At 35.8% G+C, this 27,758-nt stretch overlaps 2 protein-coding genes across 2 annotated transcripts in view; both read left to right on the top strand.

Annotated features, from left to right (window-relative positions):
• Positions 1–21,317, top strand: part of CCDC112 (coiled-coil domain containing 112) — a 31,478-nt gene extending 10,161 nt beyond the window's left edge. Inside the window, exons 2-10 of the mRNA XM_028169009.2 lie at positions 2,721–2,842; positions 6,465–6,586; positions 9,758–9,847; positions 13,570–13,645; positions 14,043–14,433; positions 17,559–17,972; positions 19,418–19,513; positions 20,241–20,359; positions 20,588–21,317. Coding sequence (XP_028024810.2) covers positions 2,721–2,842; positions 6,465–6,586; positions 9,758–9,847; positions 13,570–13,645; positions 14,043–14,433; positions 17,559–17,972; positions 19,418–19,513; positions 20,241–20,359; positions 20,588–20,618 — 1,461 coding nt within the window. The 3' untranslated portion in view covers positions 20,619–21,317. The remainder of the gene's footprint in view (positions 1–2,720; positions 2,843–6,464; positions 6,587–9,757; positions 9,848–13,569; positions 13,646–14,042; positions 14,434–17,558; positions 17,973–19,417; positions 19,514–20,240; positions 20,360–20,587) is intronic.
• A 3,161-nt stretch (positions 21,318–24,478) lies between these two features.
• Positions 24,479–27,758, top strand: part of PGGT1B (protein geranylgeranyltransferase type I subunit beta) — a 56,256-nt gene continuing 52,976 nt past the window's right edge. The window contains exon 1 of the mRNA XM_007192115.3: positions 24,479–24,636. Coding sequence (XP_007192177.1) covers positions 24,497–24,636 — 140 coding nt within the window. The 5' untranslated portion in view covers positions 24,479–24,496. The remainder of the gene's footprint in view (positions 24,637–27,758) is intronic.

The following is a 27,758-nucleotide window of genomic DNA, read 5'->3' as shown; positions in this document are numbered from 1 at the left end:
TGAGAGATAAAACTAAAACTCTTAGAAGAAAACTTAGATGTAAGTCCTCATGACCTTTAATTAGGTAATGGTGTCTTCTATATGACATCTAATGCACAAGCAACTGAAGATAAAATAAATTGGACTTCATCAAAATTTAAAACTCTGTGCTTCAAAGGACATTATCAAGAAGGTGAAAAGACAGCTCAGAGAACGGGAGAAAATATTTACAAATCATATTTTGATAAGGACATATCTAAAATATGTAAATAACTCTTACAACTCAAAAATAAAAACACAACCCAATTTTAAAAATAGGGAAGGATATAAGTAGATATTCCTCCAAAGAAATAGCCAATAAGTACATGGAAAGATGCTCAGTATCATTAGTCATTATGGACTAGTGAAAAACCACTGTGAGATACCATTTCACATCTATTAGGATGACTGTAATAAAAAAGATAGACAATAACAAGTGTCGGTGAGGATGTGAAGAAACTGGAACCCCCATATAGTGCTGGTGGGAATGTAAAATGGTGCAGCCAGTGTGGAAAACAGTTTGGCACTTTTTCAAAACTTTTGTGCTTCAAAAGACATTATCAGGGAAGTGAAAAGGCAACTCAGAATTGGTGAAAATATTTGCAGATCATTTATCTCTTAAGGGACTTATAAGAATGCTCACAGCTTAAAAAAAAAAAAAACTATGAAAATTTTAAATGGGAAAGTAAAAAAGAGTTACCTATGATCCAGAAATTCCACTGCTAGGTATATACCCAAGAAAATTGAAAACATATATTCATACTTAAACTTGTACACAAATGTTCTTAGTAGCATTATTCATATTGACCAAATAGTGAAAGTAACCCCATTGTCCATTAACTGATGAGTAGATAAACAAAATATGCTAGATCCGTATGGAATATGACTTAGCCATAAAAAGGAATGAAGTACAGATTCATGGTACAACATGGATGAATCTTAAAAAACATTATACTAGGGACTTCCCTGGTGGCTCAGTGGTTGAGAGTCCGCCTGCCAATGCAGGGGACACGGGTTCAATCCCTGGTGCAGGATGATCCCACATGCCACGGAGCAGCTAAGCCCGTGCGCTGCAACTACTGAGCCCGCACTCTAGACCCTGCGAGCCACAACTACTGAAGCCCACGCGCCTAGAGCCCGTGCTCCGCAACAAGAGAAGCCACCACAATGAGAAGCCCGCGCACCACAACAAAGAGTAGCCCCCGCTCCCCGCAACTAGCGAAAGCCCGTGCAACAACAACAACCCAATGCAGCCAAAAATAAATAAATACATTAAATAAATTTAAAAAAATTATACTGAGTGAAAGAAACCAGACAGAAAGGTTGCATATTGTATGATCCTGTTTATATTAATTGTCCAGAATAGGCAAATCCATAGAGTTGGAAAATAGATTAATGGCTGCCTAGGGGTATGGGGAGTGACTGCTTAATGAGTACGGGGTTTCTTTTTGGTATGATGGAAATATTCTGGTACTAGATAGTGTTGATAGTTGCACGATTTTGTGAATATACTAAAAACCACTGAATTGTAAACTTTATGTATACATTTTATGGTATGTGGATTATATCTCAATTTTAGAAGTATTCCCTAAATTCATTACTTTATTCTTGCTTGCTTCTCGAAATTTAAAGGCTTGTTTCCTTTTTTCTTTATCTCCCACATCCAGGCTGTCAGCAATTCCTCTTGGTTATACCTCCCAGATATATTTAGTCTTCTTACTTTTAATCTTCACCATCACCCTGGTAGCCCTGAACACCATCTTTCCTTGTCTGTGTTGCTGCGTCACCTGCCTCATTGATTCTCCTGCTTCCAGTCTTGCCTCACCTCCTCCTCCACCTTCCATCAATTTATTCTCCAAAAAAAATAGCCAGAAGGATTTCCTTTAAAAATTAAGTGTATTGTGGCATTCTCCTACTCTAAACCCTTCAGTAAAATCCAGACTCCCCTAGTGACTTAAAATGCTGGTGTGATGTGCTACTTGCCTACCTCTGTATCCTCATCTCCTACTTTACTCTGCAGTTTACTAATCTCGTGTCACAGCTGCCTTTTCTCTGCTTTCACTAGCCAAGGTTTTTGCTGCTCTAGGGCTTTTGCACAGGCTAGTCCCTCTGCCTGGCACACCTTTCCCTATAGTTTTTGGCATGGCTGGCTCCATTCTTCCTTAAACATCATCCCCTCAAATAGACCTTCTGTGGCCATTCTAACTGAAAAAAAAAAAAAGACGCTTTGCCCCATTATCTTCATCTCAACATTGTTTATTTCCTTAACAGCACTTACCATGTTTTGTTTTTCTTTTTAATTTATTGCTTATTTACTCTTTTCTTTTTAAGTCTGTTCCCCTCACTAGACTTTAAGTCAAGGGCCATATTATCATGGGCTATCATTGTTTGTCTAGTGTCTAGTGCAGCACCTGTCACATCATAACTGTTCAATACATATTGGTAAATGACTGATTGAATGAAAGAATTAGATCTTTTTCTGAAAATCCCTGAAGACTTTACATATCTTACTTACTAATTTAGCATTTTAAGATAGATATTCCTTCTTCCACAAAATGCATTTTTAAAAATTAAATAAGATTGGCCCCCAAATTATCCCCTGAGAAACTCCATCATTGATGTTTTTTCTCTGAAAAAAATTCCACCTTCATCTCCTACCACTTTTATTATTGAGGATAAATTTATTTTTGTTTTCTATTCAGAATGATGGCTGTTTTGGTACTTCAGGTGGAATTCGTCCTTTTCAGCTTCAAAACTGGAAGCAGAAAGTTAGTCGGACTAAGAAAGCAGAATTCATACGTACAGCAGAAAAATTTAAAAATCAGTAAGTATAAAAACATTATCTTCAAATAACATTACTAGCTATTTTATGGTGAACAGTATAAAAATTCTACTCCACCCTATTCAATCCCACACTAAGTTACAAAATTCTAGTCACTAGTCTTTCAGATGTAAAACAAGAGAAAGGTGAGAAGTGTGAAATAGACAAATGATAATAAACTATTTAGTATAAAGTTAATTTTAAGTAGAGTTATTTAAATTTTATTTATTTATTTTTACCATTTTGAGACAGTGTATATCAACAAAAACAAAAGTTATTTCTTTAGATCACATATATCAAGTAACAGATTAAATACATTTTTACTAACCAAGGTGAGCACTTAGTAAATCTTTCTGAGTGAGTGAATAATTTTAATGAAAAGTCTGTGCTGTACCCTTGAGTTTTTTTTATTGGCCTTTTCATTGATTTCCCTTCCTTGGTCTCTGCCCTTTCAGATCCATCCTGCACATTATGACTAGAATAATTGAGAAGTTGGCATTTATTTTAAGTTTTAGCCTATATGTATTTTTAAAATAACCAGTGATAGTTACTGAATGTTTAACATTATCAGTAGCACCATATGATATGATGAATATCATGAGTAAAGATAAAAGAATTAGTATTCAGAACACCCAACCCTATCCTATAGTTGGAGGCTTTGTAAAAACACTGCTCTGAATTTATACAAAATCAGTTTGCTACGGGACCAAGAGAAAAGGAGTCATTTGTAAGAAAGAGTCTCTGGACCAGAATTAGTGGGAGTTGGGTCTGTTTAAAAATTCTACCAATAAAAAGTGTACTGTTTGAATTTTGAAAAGTTATACCATACTGTAGTCTTGTGAGATTGAATTCTCACTGTATTTGTATAATTCTTGTATTTTTAATACTCAGAATTTGATAAAATACAAATTTTTTTAAATTTCCAAAATGCATTACCTTAGATAGAATTGGACTCTAGGTTAAGAATTCTGGTCATGTTTCTCTCTAGATAGGGTAATCCACCAGGCGGTTAATGTCCATATATATAGCAAACCAGTAGATTACGCCAGTATAGATAGATACCTTGTCTATCAGTATGTGTAGGTTTTGTAACTCTGATTAATCTTCCTTCATCTGTTGTAAGGTTTTAGAAAAACTCATTGAAAGAGTATTAGAAAAATCCATTGAAATTGAATCCAACAATTCTCATTGGATACAAAGGAAAGAACACCATTTGTAATATAATTGTTTTATTTTCAGAATAGGTTATACATTCACATAATTCAAAATCAGTTCATATCAAAGAGTCCACAGTGGAAGGTCTTTATTTCAAACACTTCCCTTCCCCTCAGATAGCCAGTATTTTTAGTTTCTTGTGTATCCTTCCACAGATATTTTATGTACTTATAAGGAAATAAAAAGACATATTCAGATGGTTCCTTTTTTATATAAATGGTAGCATACTGTATATGCTGTTCTGCATCTTGTTTTGTTTTGTTTTTTTAACTTAAGAATATATCCTAGATACCAAGGAATTATTGATTTTGTCAGGAATGATAATGGCATTATAATTATATACGTCAAGTATCCATAATCTCTAGAAATGCACACTGAAGTATGTTGGGGTGAAATTACATAATGTAGTAGATTTACTTTAGAATACTTAAGCAAAAAAGGAAGAGAAAAGATAAGAAAAGGCAGCTGAACCAAGAGAGGAAAAAGGTAAAATTGTTGAGTGAATCAGAGTGATATGAGGTATATATCATATGAAGCTATCTGAGGGGAGTCAGTTTACCATTCTCTACTTTTGGGTATATCTAACATTTTCATATAAAACCTTTGTTAAAGAAGAGTGTATCTTGGAGTTCTTTCCTCATCAGTACATAGAACACGGTACTACTGCATTGTATTCCACTGTAGGAGTGTACCATCATTTATTTAACCTGCCCCTTAGTGATAGACATTTAGGTTATAGCAAATCTTATGTGATAACAAATAATGCTGAATTACTTGCAGTTTCAAAAGGTTCACATTATTTTGCACATGTGTGAGTGTATCTTTAGGAACAATTCCTAGAAGTAGAAATGCTGGGTCAAAGGTATATGAATTTGCAAATGTGATGAATATTGCTAATTTGTCCTCCATAGGCAATTTATGATTTCACCAACAATATATGAGAGGACCCATTTCATCACAGTTTTATGATCAGAATATATTATTTAAAGTTGTGATTTTTTTCTCTAGTCTGATAGGTATACAGTGTTACCATGGTATAGTTTTAATATTCATTTCTCATGCTATGAGTGAGGTTGAACACCTTTTCATATGTTTGGCAAGTTGTCTCCATTATTACGTTTTGAATGTCTTTATAGGTTAATATTTCTAATCCAGGAATATCAAAACATAACTTACTTACTGTCATCGCATATCCTGTGTCCATGACAGACATTTCTATTTGATCATAGTAACTTCCCCCACCCCAACCAGAGACTAGATGGGCTGGAGTCCTCAGCGCAGGACTCCAGTAGCCACCCTCAATCTGTTAGAGTTGACCTGCAGACTGACATCTATTTGACGTCTCTGTTCTACCCCTTCCTTCCTTTCCCAACATACGTGCAAGTTATGACCTCCTCAGCCTTTGGGGCAGCCAGGTAGGGCCTGTGACATTCTCATCTGTTTACCCCAGTATGCCTTATGAATATTAAATTTTTCTCTATGTGTGGCAAGTGAAAAAGATTGGGAAACTCTACCTTAGATAGTTGCCCCTCGGGTTATATGAAATTAAGTCAGTGGCCAGAGATACTCCACCACTCATTAAATTCAGGATTAGTGGAGAAGTAGTCATATTAATTTCCACCTTGTGGGAGAAAGAAAACAGGTGTTGAGGAAGTAAATTTCTTTGTCCAACTAAAAAAAGTTTCTTGATGGTAATTGTTTTGTTTTACCCCAGGGTTCAAGCTCACATTAAAAGTCCTACCTACCAATAGGTGGATGGACTAAAGCCAAGGAGCAAGGATGAGACGAAGGAAGCTTTGAAGTAAATGTAGACAGTATCCCTTAAATATATGAAAATTCCCAGATTGTTTGCCTTTTGAAGTTTTAGTTTTACTAATATTAATGACTTGCATTTCCATAGTGCATTTTACTATATAAAGATCCCTCACATATGTCATCTCATACAGTATTAATCACAGCCCTGTTGGCTAGTGGTGAGTTGTTATTACTCACTTTTTAGTGGTGAGGATGTTCATGCCTGGAGAGGTTAGATGTCTTGGCTGCAAAGTTAACAGTATCTCCTATTGAAAGCAGCCATCCGCAGTGGTGACAGTTTTCAGCCCATGGTGAGACTGAGTTGGAATCAATAGCCAAAAGTTTATGTATTTTCAAAGCAAGTCTAGGATTAAATTTTCTTAAATTAACATTTTGTAACTTAAGTAACAATTCAAGTTACTCTTGATTTTAGTTGAACTTAACAGGTTTCTAACTACTATTTTGACTCCTTAGCCTTATTGATCCAAGTAATTATATTTTGACTCCTTGGATGAATTAATCCAAATATAAAGTACAGATTGTAAGTATCTTCATATTTTAAACAATTAAAAATATACTTAAATCATATTTACACTATTTGTTTCTTTCCCTAAAGAGTTATTAACATAGAAAAAGATAAACACAATCATTTCTACAACCAAAAAAGTGACTTCAGAATTGAACATAGTATGCTGGAAGAATTGGAAAATAAATTGATTCACAGCCGGAAAACAGACAGTAAGTTGAGTTCTTGATGAACAAAACCTGAGATATAAAGTTATAGTTTTGCCCTGTGCTTTGTCTTTGTTCATTGACTGTGTTATTTTCTCTTTCCAGATACTTTGTAGCTGGTGATGAGTTTATCTTTTAGGGATATGTATTTATTTTTTCGGGTCACTATTTAGTTATTCTGACTGGATTGTTTTCTGTGTATATTTCTTTAATTTTAATAGGAAAAAGAGGGTTTTGTTTTCTGGTTGTCAAATCAATTAATGCTATTAAATTTTTTTAAAGTAAAAGGAAATTGATTCCTGGGCTGTCTGATCTTAGCTCATCACCACGATCTTACTGACTGAGCCCCGGACTAAGTAAGCATCAACAGATTCAGAACCTGTACTTAGTGGTATGAAGTGGTCAAGTCACATAATTGCTTAAACTGGAGTTTACGTGTCTGTGATATAAAACCTACCATTTCTACCATAGTAGAGCTGTCTGTGCATCTGATGAAATAATATATAAGAAAGTGCCTTAGAGGTTGTACAGTGAATATGTTCTGTTGTTTGTTGTGACTATTAATCATTGTTAACAGTGTACTAAATGTTGGCCTAAAAAAGAATTCTACAAGAATACTTTGTTTCCTTGTAGAGTAGATTTTATATGCTGCAAAGTCCTTATGTTATAATAAAAACATCTTAGCTTTGATTAAAGGAAAAATAATGGTTATCAACCCACTAAGCTTTATAAAATATTAAGACTTATTATATAGAGATTATACTGCTCATGGGACTCCCTTATAGTCAATTAAAAGAATATTTTAATAAGTTTTTCCTTTCAGAATGTAAGATTGTGCTATTTTAAAAAGTCATCTTTTGTGAGATAGTGGCAAGAATCATTCTCCCTCTTGTGTTGGAATGATAAGACCTAACACAGATGCCAAATTTCCATTTCTCCTCTTTGATTCATAAAGGAATCTAAACATCCCTTGTTTAATATTTCTTAATGTCCCTCAGTTCTTTTACAGACAACAGCAAGGCTGATCTTTCTGTCTCTCAGTCATGCCATTAAGTAGAGTGTCTCCATTCTGTGCATTTTAAGTTATTTGATTTTCCCCCTTTTAAGGCAACTTTATTTTTATCATTTTATTTCCCTTCTACAATTTTGCCTCTTCTTTATTCACACTTTGTGTTTATCTTATCTAGGAGAAAAATGAATGCACTGTGTTAGTATAAGGATGTAGAAATTTCCCCTTCACATATTACAGCTCAGGAGTACTAAATACATATTCCTTACATCACATATCATGCCACAGTTTTAGCCTGAATTTGTGTAATATTGTACTTGAATGGTTTGCCTACAGTGCAGAATGTCAGTTCCAAATGAATTAATAAAAGATCATTTGCCCGGACTTCCCTGGTGGCGCGGTGGTTAAGAATCCACCTGCTGGGCTTCCCTGGTGGCGCAGTGGTTGAGAATCTGCCTGCCAATGCAGGGGACACGGGTTCGAGCCCTGGTCTGGGAAGATCCCACATGCCGCGGAGCAGCTGGGCCCGTGAGCCACAATCACTGAGCCTGCGCGTCTGGAGCCTGTGCTCTGCAACAAGAGAGGCCGTGATAGTGAGAGGCCCGCGCACCGCGATGAAGAGTGGCCCCAGCTTGCCACAACTAGAGAAAGCCCTTGCACAGAAACGAAGACCCAACACAGCCATAAAAATAAATAAATAAATAAATAAATAAATAAAATAAAAATTAAAAACAAAAAAAAAGAATCCGCCTGCCAATGCAGGGGACACACACGGGTTTGAGCCCTGGTCCGGGAAGATCCTGCATGCCGCAGAGCAACTGAGCCCGTGCACCGCAACTACTGAGCCTGTGCTCTAGAGCCTGCAAGCCACAACTACCGAAGCCTGCGCACAGCAAAGAAGACCCAACGTAGCCAAAAAAATAAATAAATTAATTAATTAATTAAAAAAATAAAAAGATCATTTGCCCTATAGCGGTATCACTGTAGCTGATCAAACTATGGCAAAAATAAAACAACAAAAAACACTTTCCTGATTACTTTACTAGGGAAGTTTCTTGACCTAAAGTTTCAACAGTAAGACTCTATAAAATACATTGGATAAAGTTTCTACTTTTATGGAACGCTTGAATTTTAATAAAAAATAGAACAAGCCAAAGTCACATACACATATTTGAGGTTTGTTTTGAATATTAGCACTGGCTTCAGGCCTAAAGGTAAACTTTTAAAAAATAATTGCTTTTAAGGACGTTTGAACAGAGCCTTTTGGTGCTTCATGTTCATTTGTGGAAAAGTTGCAAAAAAATAAGGGGGGTGCATAAGTAAAATACCCAGAGATGATAAAATATTATTATTATATGAATATGTATATGAATGTGAATATTTGACTTTAGCCTAATAATTTAAGTAAATATTAAAGTAAGATTACAACTTCAGAAAGAAAATACGAAAGAAGAATCCAGTCTTCCTGCTGCTGATACGGAACATCTGAAAATGGCTTTGAGACCCTCTTCTGTTCTTCAGGCTCTTATTGTGGGCCTAACACTTACTTCAGACTGGTCCTTTGGCTGAGCTTGGCAACATGTAGCATACATACCAGTAAATGGCACCTGAGACATCTCCTCAAGGCCATGACTGTGACACCAGTGGGTATCACCAGCCCCATCTTAGAGGATGTGGTTAGATGAAGTTAATTCTCACCAGGAAGTTTGTCAGTATTCATAGAATTAATATTGGTTAGACAGTTTTAATATTCCAACAATAGTTGAGGTCAAAATCTATGTCCATAAATTATAACAAATTAAAAGAGAAAGAGAAAAACTGTTAAAGAACAAAACATGACTAAACCTATGCTACTGATCCATGTATTTGAGTGTCCAATAACTCAGTCTCTAGAGTTTAAAAAAATATTTCCAAGGACATTTCCTTGGCACAGGTTATAGTAAGATTTAGCCTATTGTGCTTTAAAACATTAGAGGAAATTGAGAGATGCTTTAGTTAGAGCAAGAGTTTGTTCAGGCTGTATTGACACTTACAAATAACCATCTTTTGTTCATTATTTAATTGCTCTTCACTATCATTTACTAAATGGTGGTGATCAGTCTTGTGTGAAGAATCCTGAACCACGTTTGTCATAGAGTTATTTTAAAGTACATACTTCTCCCTTACAGGAGTAAAAATCCAGCAACAATTGGCCAAAATTCACAACAATGTAAAGAAACTTCAGCATCAGTTAAAAGATGTGAAGCCTACACCTGACTGTAAGTAAATTTAGATTTTATATTTTTTCTTATGTATTAGTTTTTTCTTTTGTTCATTAGAAAAGTTTATACTTTTCTAGTACGAGTTTTTCTATTTGGCATTAATGGAGGAGCTAAGCCCTACTTTTTGGTTAGGGATTAATAAGGATACATCAGAAAACTGTAATATCTGGTGTTTATGTATTTTTTTTATCTTTAAGATGCTATCAAACCCTTACAAATTATGAAGTAGACAGAACAGATAATAGTGTCACATACAGGATGAAGAATCTGTGGTATGCAAAGATTCAGTCAGCTGATGAAGAGGAAAAAAAGACTGATTTCTTGATTCTTAGCCTAGTGTTTTCCCATCATTTGCTTTTTGAAATTATTGCCTTGCAGAGGCATTTCAAATACCTAAGGGAATGGCTAAGTAGTATTGGGGCAAATTCTAGCCATTTGTGAAAAACAAAATTGTATCCTTATCTCCTTGCTTAAGCCAACATTCATTCCTGAGAGATCAAAGCAGTACAGTAAAGTGCTCAAGTTGTATGGACTTAAGAATCAGACACATGTTGGGTCAAATCCTTGAACTATGAGTTAAGTGATTTTAGGCAAGTTACCTGATCTCTTTGAGCTTTCATTTACTTAGCTCTAAAATGGAGATAATCATACAACCTAACTCATAGAGTTGTTGCAGGAATGAAGTGAGACAATGCACATAAAGCATTTATGCACTGCTTATAACATAGTAAGCAATAAAAAATAGTAAATATAATTATTATTTATTAAATTAATACATGAAACCATTAAAATATTAGAAAGGAACATGGGTTAATATTTTTGTAATTGTATTATAATTTATAAGAATGACAAAGATCAGAAACCATAAAGAAAAAAGTGGACATAATTGACTATTAAAAAATACCTTGGGGGCTTCCCTGGTGGCGCAGTGGTTGAGAATCTGCCTGCCAATGCAGGGGACACGGGTTCGAGCCCTGGTCTGGGAGGATCCCACATGCCGCGGAGCAGCTGGGCCCGTGAGCCACAACTGCTGAGCCTGCATGACTGGAGCCTGTGCTCTGCAACAAGAGAGGCTGCAATAGTGAGAGGACCGCGCACCACGATGAAGAGTGGCCCCCGCTTGCCACAACTAGAGAAAGCCCTCGCACAGAAATGAAGACCCAACACAGCCAAAAATAAAATAAATAAATAAATTTAAAAATACCTCAAACCCACAAGCAAAGTTGAAATACAAATTAGGAAAATATTAGCAGTATATATGTAACTTAAAAAGCTAATATCCATAATGTGTAAAGAGTGCCTACAAATTAGAGCAACAGAAAAATGGGCAAAGATTATAAGTTGCATATTATAGCAAAAGAAACATAAAACACATGTGAAAAAGTGCTCAGGCTTATTAATTGTTATAAAAATATCAATTAAATCAATGACAATAAATTTTTGTTTATTTTTGAACTGGCTAGAATTACGTGGGAAGGAGCACTCCCAAGAACTGTAAAGAGATACAGCCTCTTTGAAGGACAGTGTGACAGTATTTAGCATACTGTAAAGTGGGCATACCTTTTTGATTTAGCATTTAAGGTTATCAATTATCCCCTAAAAGTATTTATTTGAGGGGGCAGGGATAGACTGAGAGTTTGGGATTGACATGTACACACTGCTATGTTTAAAATAGCCAACAAGGACCTACTGTATAGCACAGGGAACTCTGCTCGATATTCTATAATAACCTAAATGGGAAAAGAATTTGAGAAAGAATAGATACATGTATATGTATAACTGAATCACCTTGCTGTATACCTGAAACTAGCACAACATTGTTAATCAACTATACTCTGATATAAAATAAAAATTAAAAATAAAATAAAAATATTTATTTGAGCATGCAAAAATATGTATGCAAAGATAGTTACTACAGCATTGCATCTATTTAAAGGTTCATCAGTTGGAGAATTAATTAAATGAATTAGGGTAGCATTAGACAATGAAATACCATGTAGCCATAAAAAGAATGAAGTAGCCATATGTATATTGATATGGAAAATTAACTACAACATTTTGTTAAAGAAAAAGTACATGTCACAAAAAAATATATGTGGTATAAAACTTTTTTTTGGAAAACATAATATTTAAGATATGTGCATAGGAAAAAATCTGTAATCAAAAAACTGCAATCATAAAAATTCTGTTTTTTAAATTAAAAAAAACTTTTTTTTTAATCAGTCATCAATTTTATACACATCAGTGTATACATGTCAATCCCAATCTCCCAATTCAGCACACCACCATCCCCACCCCACCGCGGTTTTCCCCCCTTGGTGTCCATACGTTTGTTCTCTACATCTGTGTCTCAACTTCTGCCCTGCAAACCGGTTCATCTGTACCATTTTTCTAGGTTCCACATACATGCATTAATATACGATATTTGTTTTTCTCTTTCTGACTTACTTCACTCTGTATGACAGTCTCTAGATCCATCCATGTCTCAACAAATGACCCAATTTCGTTCCTTTTTATGGCTGAGTAATATTCCATTGTATATATATGTACCACATCTTCTTTATCCATTCGTCTGTCGATGGGCATTTAGGTTGCTTCCATGACCTGACTATTGTAAATAGTGCTGCAATGAACATTGGGGTGCATGTGTCGTTTTGAATTACGGTTTTCTCTGGGTATGTGCCGAGTAGTGGGATTGCTGGATCATATGGTAATTCTATTTTTAGTTTTTTAAGGAACCTCCATATTGTTCTCCATAGTGGTTGTATCAATTTACATTCCCACCAACAGTGCAAGAGGGTTCCCTTTTCTCCACACCCTCTCCAGCATTTGTTGTTTGTAGATTTTCTGATGATGCCTGTTCTAACTGGTGTGAGGTGATACCTCATTGTAGTTTTGATTTGCATTTCTCTAATAATTAGTGATGTTGAGCATCTTTTCATGTGCTTCTTGGCCATCTGTATGTCTTCTTTGGAGAAATGTCTGTTTAGGTCTTCTGCCCATTTTTGGATTGGGTTGTTTGTTTCTTTAATATTGAGCTGCATGAGCTGTTTATATATTTTGGAGATTAATCCTTTGTCCGTTGATTCTTTTGCAAATATTCTCTCCCATTCTGAGGGTTGTCTTTTCGTCTTGTTTATGGTTTCCTTTGCTGTGCAAAAGCTTTGAAGTTTCATTAGGTCCCATTTGTTTATTTTTGTTTTTATTTCCATTACTCTAGGGGGTGGATCAAAAAAGATCTTGCTGTGATTTATGTCAAAAGAGTGTTCTTCCTATGTTTTCCTCTAAGAGTTTTATAGTGTCCAGTCTTACATTTAGGTCTCGAATGCATTTTGAGTTTATTTTTGTGTATGGTGTTAGGGAATATTCTAATTTCATTCTTTTACATGTAGCTCTCCAGTTTTCCCAGCACCACTTATTGAAGAGACTGTCTTTTCTCCATTGTATATCTTTGCCTCCTTTGTCATAGATTAGTTGACCATAGGTATGTGGGTTTATCTCTGGGCTTTCTATCTTGTTCCATTGATCTATGTTTCTGTTTTTGTGCCAGTACCATATTGCCTTGATTACTGTACACATTAAAAGCACATTTTTTTCTTATCCTTTAGGCTAAGAAATGTTTTTAAATTAAGGGAACATTCTAATTTTCTAACTAATTTTTAATTCTTAGTCATAATAAAATATGACATAACATAATTTTTCCTTTTTTTTTTTTACAGTTGTTGAAAAGCTCAGAGAAATGATGGAAGAAATTGAAAATGCAATTAACACTTTTAAGGAAGAGCGGAGGTTGATGTATGTTTTAAATACATTTTAATATACAATTATTTACCTTTTTTTCAATAACTCTTTACTAGGTTGTTGTATGTAAACTATTTTATTGTTATGTATTTAATACTAGTCTTACACAAAGGCAATATAAAACTTCTTTTGCTTTAGGTTTTAGACTGCTTTTCATGTTTGAAGTGAATTTTCATTTATATTTGGACACTATAAAATCTCAAATAAGAATTTGAAAGATTGTTTTTTCTCTGAGGAAACTCTTTTAAGGCTTAGATTTATAAACGTTAATAATGTAAGGTGGAGAAGATGACATCAAAAGAGTTGGGAATAATAAAATTTGAAGAAAAATGAAGGGTTAATATGGATTGGTTTGTATCTTATTTTTCAAACTTTATTTTTAAAATTGTAGCTATGAAGAGCTTATTAAAGAAGAGAAAACAACTAATAATGAGTTGTGTGCCATATCAAGAAAAATTGACACGTGGGCTTTGGATAATTCAGAAACAGAGAAAACTTTCAGACCAATGTCGAGCAAAGTTCCTGTGGACAAAGTAACACCAAGCACTCTTCCAGAAGAAGTGGTAGAGTTTGAAAAATTCCTTCAGCAAGCAGGAGGGCGACAAGGGGGCTGGGATGATTATGATCACCAGAACTTTGTAAAGGTGAGAAACAAGCATAAAGGGAAGCCAGCATTTATGGGAGAAGTTCTTGAACACCTTCCTGGAAGAACACAGGATGAAGTTCGACAGCATGAGAAATGGTATCAAAAATTTCTGGCCCTAGAAGAAAGGAAAAAAGAGGTAATAACAATTATAATAGCTATTATTTGTTGTATCTTTTTGTGTTCTAGGACTGTGCTAAACTCTTTAACATGTATTATTAACTTTACAACAACCCCATGAGGTATGTTACAGTTTTTCCCGCCATCTTATGGAGGGTGAAACTGAGGCATTGAGAAGTGAAGTCATTTTAGTGGAACTATAGTTGGACATCCTCAACATCCAGCATATCTACTCCAGTAAATAATACAGTGGATCAGAAAACGTCTGACAGTGGGCAACACCCTCTGTGTCCACTAGAAGTGTGGGAAATGCAGATTTACCCGGGCCTTTGATAAAAGTCATCTTACCAGCAAAGGCCACATTATTTTCAACAGAAAATAAAGAGGCAGTAGAAAGAAAACTCTTTGACTCAAAAGTTTCTTTTAGTTTTGGCACTTCAGCCTCATTGTTTATTTTAAAAGACTCAAAATTTTGGCAACTCCAGAGTAAAGGGGTAACTCTTAATTGCAGCAAATATCTAAAAAGTTCCATTTTCACAAAAATATTATTCTGGCTCTGGTTTGGATCAGGATTTCTCAACGTTGGCATTGTTGACCATTTGGGCTGGATAATTCTTTGCTCTGGGGGCTGTCCTGTGCATTGTAGGATGGCTAGCAGCATCCTTGACCTCCACCCATTAGATGCTGGTAGCACCCCCTGAATTGTGATTATCAAAAATATTTCCAGACGTTACCAGATGTCCCCTGGAGGGTAAAAATTGCCCCTGGTCAAGAACCATGGGTTTAGATAGTCTAAGTCTGAGTCACTTTTTTGTAAACTTCAGCTAGATAAACTTTAACTCGATTGGTTTAACAAGAAAGGTATGACAATTCAACAAACAACATACCTAAGGAGCGTTAAAGAAATATTTGATTCCACGTGTAGTCTAAAGTTTTAGAAGAAATAGCTGGCATTTGTTGTTGCATTTGTTTCTGTCCAAAATAGTTGAATGTTCGTAAGGTTGAGACTTGAAACTTTAAGAAAAACTTTGAAACATAAGTCATTTTTAAAAACTCAAAATAACAAGCACTTAAGAATTGTTTGGGATTTTTTTCTCCGGGATACTGAAAACCTGAGGTCCACAGGCCAGCAGGGTGGTCTGTGGACCAGCAAAGTCAGCATCACCTGGGAGCTTGTTAGAATTTAGCAGGCCCCAACCCCAGACCTAATCTCAGCTCTGGGGGCGGGGCCCCAAAATCTGTGTTTAAACAAGTGCTCTAGGTTATTCTGTTCACAAGCTAAAGTTTGAGAACCACCTCTCTAGGGAAAAGGGACAGACACAGTGCTTCTTGTAATGAAGGTAAAGCACCTGGATTCCAGCTTTCTCTTCTTATTCCCAGCCGCTCTGTTTCCTGATATCTGATGATTGATTGGATGTAGGGTTGAGGTAAGAGGGGGTGTGCAAGTGGAGGTGTCATTTACTGAAGTAGGACATGGTGGAAGAGGGAAGTTTGGGGGTACAGCATCAGGAATGCAGTTTCAAATCTGTTGAGTTTAAAATGTTAAGTAGGAGATTTACCATTTTTATCTCCCACTTCCTTTAATATATCCTGTGTTTTTCCTAAATGAACACACTTATTTTCAGACATTCCATGAACTGTCTGGCCCAACTACCCTTGCTTATCTTGTTCTCACTTTTTGGAACCTCCTTCTTTCTTCCCCCTTCCACTATCAACCTACCCAAATCTGCCCAGATCAGATGCTGCTTCCTTTCTGCCCACTCAAACATAAATAGTCCGCTCAGAATTTCACTAGTACTTGTTTATACGTCTTGTGTGATGTGCGATGGCACATTCTGTATTCTAGTATTTATGTACACATCTCACCTCGAGCAATGCTGCTCAAACGTGGTGCATGGACTGGATGTTAGTTTGCAAACTATTCTGGTCTTCAGTGAGTTATCATGATTGCATGAGAATCAGCTACCCGGTAAGCACACTATTTAGTTCAGGTGACTGTTTTTTCATAGAAAACTTTCTCATTGAGGAAGCAGTACCCTGATTTACATTCTGGCATGAATTCCTGATATTGTTGTGGACCAGTACTTTGAGTAGCACTATACTAGATGGCATTTGGTATTGTTTTAATCATCTATGGTTCCCGTCACATTGTCTTGCATATAGTACACATAGCATAAGGATTTATTTAATGAAAATGAATGATATACCATAAGGAAAGATGAGGAAATGATTTCCCAACTTGAGGGGAAAGTAATTCAGTGGATGTTTCCTTTATGGCATAGAGAAGGCTGCTAGAATTTTAAATAATCTTTACATACCATATATAAAGATCTGAAGCTATTTTACCTTTTACTTTTTTTGTTTTTTTTTACACTTATGAAGCACTATGTGCCAGGCATTTACTCATTTAAACTTCACAACAACCCTATTTGAGAAGTGCTGCCTACCACTTACAGATGAACAAAATGAGGACAGAGACATTTAGTGACTCGTCCAAGGTTACACCTAGTAAATGGCAAAACCAGGATTTGGTCCCAGATACCTGGCTTCAGAGCACATACTCTCAACTACCCCACTTTTAATTCCTCTTCTGATATTTGACCAGAGATAGGTCACTCAGAAAGGATTCTAATCCTAGAAAGAGGATTTGGAAGCAGAAGTGAAATGATCAGAGGAAAGGGATGTTTCCCCTGAACACAAATGAAGGAGGTAAAGGGGAGGAGGATACTTCATGAGGTGTTGTCCTTGTGCACCTGGGGATTAAAAGAGGAAGAGAAAGGCCGATGGAATAGCCATTATTCAGTGTTTTAAAAGATACATTAAATTTTTTACAAACAGAAGTAGAAAAAACCTGCGTTGGTTTAAAAAAAAACTTTTAAAACCTAAGCAACTAGCATCCTGCATCACTATTCTAGAAAGAAAGATGGATTTGAGGTTGTATTTTAAAATGTTTTTGGCAGGAATTTTCTGGCAGTCCAGTGGTTAGGACTCAGCTCTTTCACTGCTGGGGCCCAGGTTCGATCACTGGTTGGGGAACTAAGATCCCGCATGCTGCACAGTGTGGCCAAATAAAAAAATAAAATAAAAAATAAAATGCTTTTGGCTATTAAAAATATTTTTTCTTGCTATGTTTTAACCATTTAGTCTATTCAGAATTGGAAAACCAAAAAGCAGCAAAAAAAGGAGGAAATTTTCAAGTTAAAGGAAAAAGCGGAGAACATACCAATGCTTTTTCATAATAAACAGGAAGATAATCAAAAGCAAAAAGAAGAACAAAGAAAGAAGCAGAAATTGGCAGTTGAAGCTTGGAAAAAACAGAAAAGTATAGAAATGTCAATGAAATATGCTTCCCAGTTAAAAGAAGAGGAAGAGAAGGAGAAAAAGCAGCAGAAAGAACGTCAACGCCAATGTAAACTAAAATTGCTGCTAGAAACTTATACCCAGCAGAAGAAAGAACAGGAAGAATTTTTGAGACTTGAAAAGGAGATTAGGGAAAAGACAGAAAAGGCAGAAAAAAGAAAAACCACTGCTGATGAAATTTCCAGGTTTCAAGAAAGAGTGAGTAAATACATTTCCTAAATAATTTTTCAGTGATACACATGGAGGTATTACTTCCAGGTTCAGTTCAGCAAAAATTAATTGAATCCTTCTTATATATCTAGCCTGGACCTAGCATTAGTACACCAAAATAAGTGGGCCACGCTCCCTGCTTTCTAGTAGATTATAGTCTACTGGGAAAGACTGGTGTGCAAATAGAGGACTTCAGTATAATATGGTAAACAGTGTGGTGACTGAGGTGTGGACAGAGAACTTTTGGAGGCGGATGTGCAAGGAGGAAAGCTTACCATAACTGTGAGTGTGAGACAGAAGGTGATACTTGAGTTGAGTGTTGGAAGAGAAGAAAGGGGAAGGAAAGGGGAGATCTTTCTTAGTAGAGTGAACATGAATGGGCAGCTTGGAGGAGTGTAACAGAGTAGTTTGTAGGGGAAACTGTAAACACTTCAGTATTTTTAGGGCATCAACTGGGAGATGGGAACCAGCAGGAGACAAGGCTGGAAAGGTAGCAACAGGCCAGGCCATGAATGTCTTGTTTTCCCTGCCAAACTGGCTGGCTTTTCCCCATAGGTGATTTGCTTACTAGTTCACTGTCCATCTCCCTACCATAATGTAAGCTCCATGAAGGCAGAGGTTTTGCCCTTTTTGTTCATCCTTTACCCTAGGGTCTAGCACATTATAGATACTCAACATATACTTAAAGGAATCAAGGTTATGGCTGAGAGGGAGGATTATAGGTGATTTTAAACAAATGTATATAAGAAAAATCCTAATCAAAGAAAGAAGTTGCAATCTTATTATCAGACAGGGTGGAATTCAGTCCAAATGTATTAAAAAAGACAAGGAAGGGTACTTTAAAATGAAAAAGAGTACAAACGAGAGGTAAGTGTTATGAATTGTTATATGCATCAGAATACATAGGAACAACCCTCATAAAGCAAAAAATAAGGGAAATACAAAGAAAAATAATAGGAAAAACACATTACTAGTGGGATTTCTTTTGGTTCATATATAAAAATCTCCCTAAATAACAAAAGATCCACTCCCCCAAAAGGCAAGCAGGTCACATAATTAAAGGCTTAGAAAAAAAAGAAAACCTGTTATACAGAAAATATATGAGAGGTCTAAAACCAGACATATCTGTATTGATAAGTGAAAATAGACTAACTCACCCATTACAAGAAAGGAAGTTTTAGACTAAGCCATAAAATAAAACAAACACCTAAAAGAAGGTGATTCACAAAGGATGGGCATGTATTACATTTATATTCAGAAAATAAAGCTCTTAGCTTTTTTTGGAAAAAGTTGATATTAAAGGAGTATTGCTACTTAAGGTAATTTAATTTTACTTTAAACTTTATTAAAGTTTACTTTAATAAACTTTGAAACAAATTCTAGCTAATTTTAATTTCTTAATGTTATCTTTTTTGTTGGTATATGTCTTTTAGGATTTACATAAACTTGAATTGAAAATTCTAGATAGACAATCAAAGGAAGATGAAAAGGCAGAAAAACAAAGAAAACTGGCAAAATTAAAAGAAAAGGTACTCAGTACTGAGATTAATTTATTTTCATTGTTATTATCCTAATTCATTGATTTGTAAGGATACAAACATAAAATCCATTTTCTTTTTATCCATCTCCTTTATTTCATACTTACTTATTTACATATTACAAAAAATAACTTGGTACAACTTAAGCAGCTGTTGTTTGAATTCTACCATTTCACATTATAAGCACCTCATTTTCTTTTACCCTAAATTCCTTCTCTCTTCCTACTCTTCATTCTTTTCTTCATTCTTTTCTTCATTCTTCCTATGTGAGCCTGTATTTTAGACCTATAGCAGCTTTGAGCATTGTTTAATTTCATTGGTGATAAAGATACTGGTGACTCTCATGGATAAAACAAAGGACTTACTGGTGTTTATTTATCTTAAATTTATTGTCTGGCAATATCACTATCATACTTTGCTGCATTACATTTCCCTCATGATAGAAATAGAAAAAAATACAACAACAGTGGAAGTAGAATAAAATAATTGAACTAGAAAAAAAACCTAAATTAACACTTTATTAATAGATTGATATAATCCAAATTTTATTTTAGCTATATGAGCACAATTATAAGTTTACTGAAACGGTTTTATTTGTCTAGCGAATATCAAGTATTTTCCTTAAAACTGCTTTCTTTCCTTAAAGCTAAGGATCTTACAAGTACAAACTTAACAGTTCATATAAATTAACTGGCACTCATTTTACTTCTGATTACAGGTTGAAAACAACATTAGTAGAGATCCCTCTAGACTTTACAAACCTACCAAAGGTTGGGAAGAACGGACCAAAAAGATAGGACCAACAGGCTCTGGGCCACTTCTACATATCCCACATAGGTAAAAAGGAGTTAGAATGGGTGTTCACTCTATAATAATTTAATAAACTGCATATAAATTGTATATATTTTATATATATATTTTTTATGCAGTTTATGTATGTATATTGTATTTTATAATAAAAAGTTGATAAAACAAATCTATATACTTTTTAAAAGTTAACATTTAATCAGGACTTTTAAAAAATATCCTATATATTTGTAATTGCTCTTTTCTTCTTCTCCTTAGGGCTATTCCAACCTGGAGACAAGGAGTTTAGAAAAGAATACGGGATAATGAAATTGGCATTCAGTTGATGAGCATGTTAGCATATTCCGTTACAGGAGAGAGTGACTGTGTTCTTGAAATATTACTAGCCTAGTCAGATTGATTATTGTGTTGCATGTGAATTGGCAGGTAGTAAGTTCCATGAGGCATTGTCATTAGTATTTCCTGTTTATACTAAGAGGGTAATTAATGTGTAAGTTGGCCTATTATTGATGTAAAAGTTCCTTGAATAAGTCTATGTTAGAAACAGTATTTCATTTAAATACCTAGAACATTTGAAAGATACTTTGTTTTTGTCACATCATAGCAAAATAAATTGAGACAATCATAGAGTAACATTTTTAAACCAAAATTGTAAGATTTATAACTTGGAGCTAAATTAGCTTGAGTAACAAAAATGTAAAGTTTTTTTTTTTTTGAGTTATGAAATAAGTTGGTACTTTTTCTAAGTTTAACAAATTGGTAATTTGTCAGTTACTACATTTTTGTGTACCAAATATTTTGTATTTGTTTGAAGCATGCTTTGTTTTATATAGAGAATATTTATTTTAAAAATATGCCTCTCATCTCACATATACCCTATTATTTGTATTATTGATATTTAATCTTTTTGGTTTCCTTTAGCTATTCCAAATCTCCTTTCAGCCTTTCTGGACTCCACACATTTATAAAATCTTGTGTCTTTCACATCTTCTTGGCTGATGCAGTTTTCTTTTCTGCTTTGTTTGCCTCAAAATATGAAAATCTTCTGTTTTGAAACATCATCTGAAATAAGCTGGCTTTAGAATACTATGATTTCTCTTAGTGGTATTTAAAATGTTTTAAAATTGCTAGACTAATATATTTGGTCAAAAGAGTTAATTTTAAAATTTCCAAACTTTTGTAAATGAAAACACAATTTAACTTAATTTGACTCAACTTTTCATATTAAAAAAATCTTAGTTCCTAACTTTAATTAGTTCCCATCTTATAGGAAAGGCATCATATACATAATAAATATAGAAACTCATTTCTTATAACTTCTATATCAGAGTATCTTTAATTGTAATTTGATACATTTAGGTCAAATGACTCAGAAATTTACTATGAGTAGTAGTCAGAACCTTTTCTTGGGCTTCCCTGGTGGCGCAGTGGTTGAGAATCTGCCTGCCAATGCAGGGGACACGGGTTCGAGCCCTGGTCTGGGAAGATCCCACATGCCACGGAGCAACTGGGCCTGTGAGCCACAATTACTGAGCCTGCGCGTCTGGAGCCTGTGCTCCGCGACAAGAGAGGCCGCGATGGTGAGAGGCCCGTGCACCGCGATGAAGATTGGTCCCCACTTGCCGCAACTAGAGAAAGCCCTCGCACAGAAACGAAGACTCAACACAGTCATAAATAAATAAATAAATAAATAAAAGAACATGAATTTCTTTAAAAAAAAAAAAAAAAAAAAAAACCTTTTCTTATTTCAAAGTTAATATTCAAAGTAGATGGCCTCCAAATTTTGGAAACTGAATTCTGATTATACAATTATTGGTGCAAAATGAGAGAATTAATATAAAACATCCTTAATCGGGAATGCCCATTTTATTTATTGTACTTGTTCTCCTTAACTTTTTAAAATGATTTGAGGCAGTTTAGAAATAAAAGAACAGGACAAGGGAATTTAAAAACAGAATTGAACAGCGACAAGATACAGAAAAGTAAAGGTTTCTTATACATTACTTTCTAACGTGTTCCTTTTTGTTGTACACAAATACAGCTTTTAGTTTCCTGCATCTAAGGTAAGCTTACTGGGTGATATGGTTCTTTTAGCTTTTTGTTTTATTTTTTGTTTTGTTTTGTTTTTAAATAAAAGTAAGTATGGAAGTATTTTGAAGAAACTAGTCCTTCTAACTGAATCTATTGATAAATGAGGAATTTATCATATGGATCCTTTGTATAAAGGACGTAGAATAAACATAATTAATAATGTCTTCAGTTACAGGCTCATAGAAGAGATGTCAAATAAACATTTCTTATACCATATTAAAAAGTATACTAATAAGAAATTTAGATAAAAACACTAAAGGAAAAATGTTATAAAGCACCCATAATTCCACTACCCTAAGGTAATTTCTTCCAAAAATACACCTACATATTTTAAATAGGTAGTCTTAGAATACATTTTAGATATTACACTGTAATCACTTAACATTACATCACATATTTTTCTATGTTTCTGTATAGCTCAAACATTATCATTTAATGGATAAATAGTATTCAATTTTATAGATACTCTATCATTCCAATACTTTGAAGACTTGTGCTATTTACACTTCTTAACTAATAATGTAGAGTGACATTTTATGTAGGGGGTTAGATTCTGTCACATGTATGTCAAAAATCTTGTATGGTCAGAATCACCCATGAAAAGGTGGGTGATTACTTACCTAGGAGGTATATTATCTCTCAATGAGTCCACCATAGAAGTATTTCCTCCAGATTTGGATCAGATTAGTGGTTCTTGGGCTGAGAATCAGATGAAATATTGGCTTCCCTTTAAGGGCCAGGTTGAATAGGATTGTCTTTCTGAGCTTATATAGAATGTGCATAATTGATTCTAGTTAAGTTATATGTGTGTAATGTAATTTCACTTTGAACATCTTCAGACATTTTGTGGTGTATATGTGTAAGTGAGAGAGAAAGATCTTCATTGTAATAATGGAGTGAAAACTCCTCTGAACTGGGCATACCTAAAGGGCAAGGACTGTTGGCCTCTGTGTTTGTAGGGAAGCACCAAGGACAGCCCTGTATTCACAGTACCTGTGAATAATTAGTTACTAGTACCTAACATTATGCAAGGTGCTTTGGATTGGTGAATTAGGATAACTCCAGCCCACATGGTATGTTTTTTAAGAAATACATTTTCTAAGAAAGCTAACAATTGAAATTATGCCCAAACTTCTATTAGTTGATTGTAAGAACCAAGTTCAGGCCTGATCCTTGCGTGGAATTTTTTCCCCCAAGACTGAATCGTAAACTTTTAAAGGGAAGAATATATGGTTGAAGCAACTTAAATACCTCTTTTTGAAGAAGAAAAAAAAAGCTAGAAGCCTATGTTATTTCATTTTTTAGCATATGCGTAGAGAACACGTTGCGCTTATTTTCCGTTGCAAATTGATCCAGCATTGATGTTGGATGACACATTGACTCAAGGAGTAAAATCTTTGTCCCGTGAAAGCAAATGATACAAACCCTTGCATGCGAGTGAACAGGGTGTGTGTGTGTGTGTTTGTGTGTGCGCGCGCGCATGCGCGCGCAATTCCTGGTATTCTATAGGACTAGGAACGTCTCTGAACTTTTGTAACATCGATAATTATTTAATAAGCATTTGGTTATCCCCATAACCAAATAATTTGATTTGTAGATTGAGTTTCTCCATCCATTCAGCTTAAAACTGTGGCCTTCCAAAAATGAGTCTGTTGGCAAATTTATACTGGCCCATCTCTGTTTTCATATGTACCATCTTCATGTTCTTTAGGGCATTACTTTTCTCAAAGCGAACTTGAAGCTACTGACCTTGCACTTCCTCCCAAATATCGAAGATAAAAGTTCTGGAAGGATTTGTGGATTTGTGGGCTGATTTTTACAAGGCTTGCGAGGTGTTTCCAAACCTTTGGAGCTTAGAGTAGAAAACACGGGGTCATGCGCTACCTACGGAGAAATAGGAGGGAGAAAGCGCCGCGAAAGGCCTTCCGTTGACAGCGTGTAGCTTCAATCACCGAAGTGGGAAGCGGAGAGCGCACGCCCCCTCCCCACCCGACCCCCAGGTGTCGCCCCTTGGGTTTTCTTGGCGCCGCGAGCCAACTGCTTCCGGGTCGCGGCGGATGTCGTTTCCGTAGCAGCATGGCGGCCACGGAGGATGAGCGGCCCGCGGGGAGTGGAGAGGGAGAGCGGCTGGATTTCCTACGGGACCGGCACGTGCGGTTCTTCCAGCGTTGCCTACAGGTCTTGCCGGAGCGCTACTCTTCGCTCGAGACCAGCAGGTAACTGGTGGCCACAGTCAGCGAGGCCGACACAGGGCCCGGCCCCCCGGAAAGGCGCTGCGGAGCCTGATGGCTAAGTGGGCGCCCGCTGAGGGCTGCGCCACCGCCCACCCGGCACTGCTTCCCCTCCCGGGCCGGGCTGCAGTCACCCTCGCTCCCGCGAGCTACGGCGAGAGGGCTGGGGCGAGCTGTAAGTCGAGGGCTTTTGGAATCTACAGGTTCCGCCCTTTTCACTTCTCAACCATTTTTTCGTCTCAACTCTTGAGCTTCCTTTTTACCCCTGCTCCGAACCTGTGAGTCCCTTGGCCTCGCTTCCGAGTATAAATAGAAAAAGACAAAGGGTTTGTCATCGTATTTTACCTAAATAGCCTCTCCAGTGCTTCCCTTTTCGTCCATAAAGTCATTAATTCTTAATTGAATGCCTGTACGGTGTTCAGTGTATAGGAGCGGTAGGGAGCCTCTACGGTTTGCGTAGATAAGAACTTTCCAGGAATCGTAAATCTAATGATAGGATTGGCGGAAGAGGTACCGTGTTGCTGGAAGCAGCCTGTTAAAGTTTATTTGCAATAGCATTGTGAGTTGGGGTGGTCTGAGGACTGTGGTCTGGCAGAGGCTAAGAAACTGTGAATTAGTCATTCAGAGTAAACGTCTGGGGATGAGAATAACGAAAGGAGGCGGCGATCTTTGCTTTGCACTGCTGTGTTTAGAAGTGAGACTCCAAAGCTTCACGGCACTGGCTTGGAAGAGAGAGCCAATTGGTTTTGCTCAGATCTTTTCCGTATTTTCGTAACTGAGTCTGTGGTGTATTTTGAACACTTCAGTTTTGGAAGTTTTATAGATTACTTTCGCATACATGGTCAAGAAATATTTATTATGGTAGGTGCTGGAGGACAGCTGAACAAGACGTACAGGCAGTTTCAGTAGGGTAGGTTCCTAACCCGGATTTCCTTAGAGAGACCTTCCCTAATCACCCTTTCCAAAGGAGACTACTTCCAGTCACCACCTGAAATTATGTATTGATGATACCCTTCTTTCACACAGGATTGTAGATTTCATGAAGGCAGGATTTTTGTCTTTCTTGTTTACCTCCGTAATACCAGGGCTGCCCTGTCCAATTTGGTAGCCACATTTGGATATTTAAATTTGAATTAATTAAAATTAAATCAGATTAAAAATTCACTTCCTCTGATTTCAGTAGATACCACTTTTCAAGTGCTCGGTCACCACATTGGCCTGTGGCTTTTGTTTCTATCTCAACATTTACATCATCTCAAAAAGTCCTACTGGACAACATTGCACTAGAACCTTGACTAATATCTGGCATAAGAGAAGGCAATAAGTACATATTTGTTGAATAACTATTCCGAGCTGAGCCCTGAAGGATGAACAGATTTTTGCTAAAGAGTGAAGCATCATTTATATTCCTTTCTCCATCCATGTATATTGATTGACTAGCAGAGCCCATACCTCGATCTAAATTAACATTTCCAAGACTCAGTCATTGATTGTAATGATATGGGATGTTTAGAAATATATTGATAAATCACATTTATATTTTATGAGGATTAATTTTATGTGAATTTAAAACATTTGAATAAAAAAAAATTCATCCTATTTTGACTGTTAAACAGTTGAACTTTGCTTGTAGCTGTCACAGGCCTGTGGTTGCATTTTCAAAATGCTAGTGTGTTTGGTCTGTATAAAATTCAGCAAGGACAGAATCATACAGACTAACTCATGTTGGCAGTAAACTGTAATCCTGCTCACAGCATAAGTAAAACAGCAAAAATTGTCTGATTAAACAACTAACTTAGCAATAGATTTAATAACTTAGTATGATCTTAGGATTTACACCAGGCATTGTATATTAGGTAATAGATATGTAATATCACAGTGCACTAGTTAAGAGATATTAATTATATCCTTTTTATGCCTCATGTTTGTCACTTAAGTATGTTTTATCATTTTGGGTTTTTTTAATGGCTCAGTTCATAACCACATTTAGGATAATATGCATATACTGATTTTTGTGGTGATTTTTTTTTAAAGTTTTTCAATTTTTCTCTTTCCTGATTCACATTCTTTACTTTCTTTAGTTCAGCATTAAGTCCTTTTGTGGTATTTGTGATTCATAATTGACTTTAAGATGCTTGTGAAGAAGCTCCAACTTTTTAAGCAAAGGTGACTGGTCACAAAATTTTTACTAATAGCAGAGCGTTAAGATAAAACAATGTATTAACTAAGTCATAATTCTTAGCTAGTATTATTATAGTTCAATTCCACAAGCATTTATTGAGGGGCTACCATGTATCTGGGTATGGGGATAGGTATAAAGCAATGATTCAGGTTTTCCTGTGTTCATTTCTTTTTACTGATAGATGTGAAACAGCTGACTCCTAGGAAGGCTAATATTGAACTAGACATTTAGACCCTTATTTTCTGACGCACCATTTTGACAAAATTATTCTATTTCCCTGTTTCTTTTAGCCTGATCAATAGAATAATTTTAATTTTTCTAATAGCAGTGGCTTTATGAAAATTACAAGGTATACTGTTTGTTGATTCACTCGAGGTTTTTCTTTTATATTAACTTCTGAAAAGTGATGGTTACTAGTTAACTAAAGTGAATGTAGACCTTGGATTGTGAGCTATGTCAATTAACAGGTTTCTTTTCATGAGTGGTTTAGAGAGCTTTTTGGTTATGTGATATTGTTGTCATTTGTGTTTGGGCAGTGGGCATTAGAGTAGGCCTTTTTAAATTGAGGAGCAAAATATTGACCATTTTCTTTTATGTTATTTTTACAGACCCAGCTCTTCTAGAGGAAGGGTTTAGATGATTTCCACCCCCTCCGCCAAGACATTCACAGTCTTTCTATTCTGGTTTCCTCCATATCCCCTCTGTATCCTGTGTTGTAACCACTTAGCTGCCTACCAGCCAGCAACTTCTCTGTCCTTTTGTCCCCTCCCTTATCTGAAGTATATCACAGTCTGGCAGTGTGTCTCTCAAAGTGTGTTGGTGAGGGAGGCTTTTAATCAGTGATAACAGAGTACTTATAAAAATACACATACCTGAGCCCCTCCCCAGATCTACTGCATTGGACTTTCTGTATGGGCCTGGGAGT

This window comes from Balaenoptera acutorostrata, chromosome 2, assembly GCF_949987535.1.
Source record: "Balaenoptera acutorostrata chromosome 2, mBalAcu1.1, whole genome shotgun sequence".
In the NCBI taxonomy this organism is placed as follows: domain Eukaryota; kingdom Metazoa; phylum Chordata; class Mammalia; order Artiodactyla; family Balaenopteridae; genus Balaenoptera; species Balaenoptera acutorostrata.
Note: the sequence above shows the minus strand (reverse complement) of the source record. Positions and strands in the feature narration are given on the sequence as shown.